This window comes from Episyrphus balteatus, chromosome 1, assembly GCF_945859705.1.
Source record: "Episyrphus balteatus chromosome 1, idEpiBalt1.1, whole genome shotgun sequence".
Classification (NCBI taxonomy): Eukaryota; Metazoa; Arthropoda; class Insecta; order Diptera; family Syrphidae; genus Episyrphus; species Episyrphus balteatus.
Window position 1 is genome coordinate 153,697,107 of NC_079134.1, and position 4,213 is coordinate 153,701,319.

General features: G+C 31.0%; 1 protein-coding gene across 1 annotated transcript; it reads right to left on the reverse strand.

Annotated features, from left to right (window-relative positions):
- Window positions 1-246: 246 nt before the first annotated feature.
- On the reverse strand, window positions 247-1,769 carry LOC129906203 (lipase 3-like). The gene is made up of 4 exons (XM_055981876.1): window positions 1,662-1,769; window positions 1,545-1,613; window positions 756-1,478; window positions 247-693 (listed from the first exon to the last, which is right to left on the reverse strand). The coding sequence occupies exons 1-4, from the start codon at window positions 1,662-1,664 to the stop codon at window positions 253-255; spliced, it is 1,236 nt and encodes a 411-aa protein (XP_055837851.1). The 5' UTR covers window positions 1,665-1,769; the 3' UTR covers window positions 247-252.
- Between the last annotated feature and the right edge of the window lie 2,444 nt (window positions 1,770-4,213).

Below are 4,213 nucleotides of genomic sequence, written 5' to 3' on the forward strand. Positions count from 1 at the left end.
ATGAAAGGAATTAGGAAAGATAACTTTTACATTTTCGATTATTTTTTTTATTCACCGAATTGATACAAAACCATATGAAAGCCGACCAAGATAAAGCAGATTTGTAGTAGAGAAAAAATTATACCAAATTCTACAACAAAAGAAACCATAAAATAGTTTGATATTAAAATTATTTATTAGAGTTCATTTTTACAGAACTACATATATTATGGCACAAATTCACACTGGAATATTTAAATGCAAAATGCATTTTTAATTTAAATCATCTGGAACTACTAGCTCCTGGTTGGGTGCTTGCAACTGTTGTCCAGTTTTTTCGTAATAATTAGCTGCTTCTATAATTCTATCAAACAACAAAGTCTTAACTTCCGTGGCCCACAAAAAGTCCAAATGAGTAAATTCAGGATAAGGAACACGAACACTGTCAACAACGTTCGGCAAGAGACTTATCAATTTTTGAACATCCTCTACTGCAGCAAAATCATCGTTGTCACTGTAATACAATCGAACTGGTGCAACGACATTTTTCTCCGAATAGCATGGTGGCGTCAATTGGTTGTATTTCATATAGTTTCCGATAAATCCATAATCATATTTACTCCATGTTCCTGAATTGTGTTCTTGAACATAATGAATAGCTTGGCCACAGGACGATGGAGATGGATGAGTTTCCATAATTGCTGGTAGAAGTGTCTGCAAGAGATCAAAACTTAGTTAAAATTTCCTTAGACAAGAATAAGGTTTTAAAGACTCACCATATTACAAAATTTCAAATCCCAACCTGTCAACAAGAACAAGATATTCTTACACATTGGCTTCAAAAGTTCACTTTTACAAGCTTCTGAGCTTATTTTTTCTATAAAATCATTACTCATTCCTAAGGCAGTATTTCCAATTACTTCAGCCAATAAATTTGGAGAACCTAACATTGGACCGACTAAATTGACTATTCGACTCTTCATATTTTTCATATAGACAACTGGAGCCAACATATGTGCTGTCTTGATTTTGGCATTGTATTCTGGCATTTCAGACATGAGGACGAAAAATATTGTAGTGCCTTGAGAATGACCAACATAGTGAAGAGCCTTTTGGTTAGACTTAAGAAGTACATAGTCAAGCATTGTTGGCAAGTCGACGACAGCCATTTCGTTCCATGTGAAATCCCAGAAACTTGGTAGTAGAAGATTTGTAATTGTCAAATGTCTCATGGAATAGGCATTGCCACGGGTATTTCCCAACCAAACATCGTAACCGGCGTCAGCTAATAAAAATGCCAAAGCGTTATCGGGTCCATTTAGGATCCAGGCATCGGAAGAACTAAGGAGTCCATGTTGAAGGAAGGCTACAGGTTTAGTGTCATTTTGGTTCATCAATTTGGGGGAGTATGGAATGCGGAAAATGGTTAGGATATAGCCATCTGAGGTTTGAACTTCATGGCTCTCCACTGGATAGTTGTGTTCTTTGATCCTTTCGGCCTGAAAAAAAAAGGATATTTTTTTTGGAAAATAAAATATAAAAAAAAAAATTATTTTGAAACTTACAGTAGTCTTGAGTGAAAGGGCTGAAGCCGACCCAATAATAAGGCCGCCAAATACCAAAGCTAGAGCAAACTTTATCATATTGAATGATTAAACTGATGTAGAACGAATGTACCTTACCATTGCAAAAGGACTCCTTTTATATTCGATGAACTAGGAAGTATCTAGGTATTTGCTTAGACACTTAAGCAAATACAAAGCAGTTTCATACTATATTTGCTTGTCAATATAATTGTTCATATTGAATTAGATAACATTTGTTTGATTAATTTTTAGCAAGTTGCCAAATAGAGACAACATGTGTGAATATTGATTTAATTTTAAATTTTATATGATGCAATAGTTTTTGGGTGTTGCGAAATAATGATCTGATCTTCCAAGAGACGTTATAATAAATTTCCTTGATTTCATGGAGGAATTTTTTCGAATAAGGATTTGGTCATAACTAGCGTAAGGGGTACAATGGTTGGCACCTCCGATTTTTATACCAATTTGGCACCCTTCATGCAATAAAGCATTTCACAAAGCATTTCGAGATATTGCAATTTTCTCGAAAACGGCTCCAAATTTTGATTATATTTGGCGTACGCAATGTTCTAAAAAATACTAACAAAAAAGCGTGTTTAGTTTTTCTATTGTACAGCTAAAATTTATGTCGTTTCTCTTTTTTGCGAAAATGACACAATTTTTAGTTAAATTTAAGCTTAAAAAAGATTTAACTAAGGATAAAACATGGATTTAAAAATGGCTGCTTTATTGTTAGATCATAAAAAAAAAGTTGCCTTGAAATCGGCTTACGGACGACAATTTTACGTGATAACGACATAAGAAAACATTGATGGAAAATTGCATACTTTTATGAATTGATCTATTATCACGAATTATCATTATTTTTATAATACAAAATAGCAGATAATTGAAAACTTCAATTTTTGTTTCATTGTAAGATAATAATGCCATGTCATCGTATGATATCAAAGCTTAAAGATTAAGACGTTATATGTGAACAAATTACCTTCTTTTTATTTTTTTTAATCATTTTGTCAATTTTTTTATTTGAAAAATTTAATAAAAATTAATCCATCTAAAAATCTAATATTTTTCTAAAGAATTTATCTATATTCATGTAGAATGTTACGTAAAAGGTAATCACTTTACAAAAAGAAAAAAACAGTTGAAAACGGTCGAAAAAATTTTTAAAAATCATTTCAGAAATGCAACTTTTCGTACACATACGGAAGGCAGTCCTGTTAGTTTGAGATTTTTTTGCAGTGTTTTGAAAATTCCTAAAAAAAAATCACTCAAAATTACACCTTAAAAGTATGTGATTTTCAAAAATTCATATTGCGAAAACTAGGGCCTCAGAAAAAAAAATCAGTATAACACTGCTTTTTACTTGCGATATAGGTACTATAATTATATCAAGTTATGCATTCGTACAAAAAAAAAGTTGAGATAACATTTTTCCATGACATTACGATGGTAGACAATGCCAAAAAAGTGGGTCCCGGAAGTCCGTCTGTCTGTCTGTCTGTCAGTCTGTCTGTCAGTCTGTCTGTCTGTCTGTATAAGGAGCTACAGCCTAAACGGATGGACCGATTAATGTCAAACTTGGTATGTAGCGTTATTCTGCGACTCTCCAGAGGGGTTTTTGGAATTAATTTTTTTGGACCAAAAATAACGGTACTTGTCATATACCGATTTTAGTAAAATTGAAATATCTCGAAAACGGCTGTAACGATTTTGTTTAAAAAATTCAAATGTTAGTTTTAAGCTAAGGTCTATCTTTCAATGAAAATTTTTTTTTTGGAAATCAATATTAACGATAAATGCCATAGAACCGTTTTTTTTTTTCAAATCCGAGTATCTCCGAAACTGATTATTCGATTTCAATGAAACTATTTGTGAAGAAGCATTTATATAATTTAAATATAAACCAAAACTAAAATTTCCAAAAAAATAATTTTTGGATTTTTAAAAAAATTTTGAAAATTTTTTTTTGAAAATTTTTTTTTAAAAATTAAATTTTCGAAAACGTGACATTGAATTTTTTTTAAATTTTGTTTTTAGATGTTGATCAGCGATTTCTACAAAATGGCATACCAATTTTATTTTAAAACTTTTTTTCCAAAAAAATTATTTATAAAAAATTAGTTTTTTAAAAAACGGCTCTAACGATTTTGAACATTTTTTTTCTAAAAATGCATGTTAATATCGTCGGCACAAAGCCAAAACCGCGAATCGGCATCTTTTTACATTTTAACTTTAATGCGTCATTTAACTTGTTATCGGTCCCTCTATCCACTTCTTCGACCCCAATCATCGATCTGTTTCCTAAAAGCCCAAAATATCAATTTCCGCAGCACGAGTTCCTATAAGATTGCATGTATTTTTAAAACTTTGAAGCCGTTTTTCTCAAAACTACAATTTTGCAGATTCGTGGTTTTGGCGTTGTGCCCACGATATATTAATTTAAACTGCATACTTGTTTTAGAAGGCAATTTAATGTCAGATTTTATTTTATTTTTTTTTTAAACGAATTTTAGTTTTTTTTTCAAATTTCTATATAAAAAGTCTTAAAAATTTAAGCAACTTTAACTCTAAGATAAAGTTCGTGCGACCCAGTCGTGCATTTTAGTTTATTTTATAATTTTGTCAATTTTTTTTATATG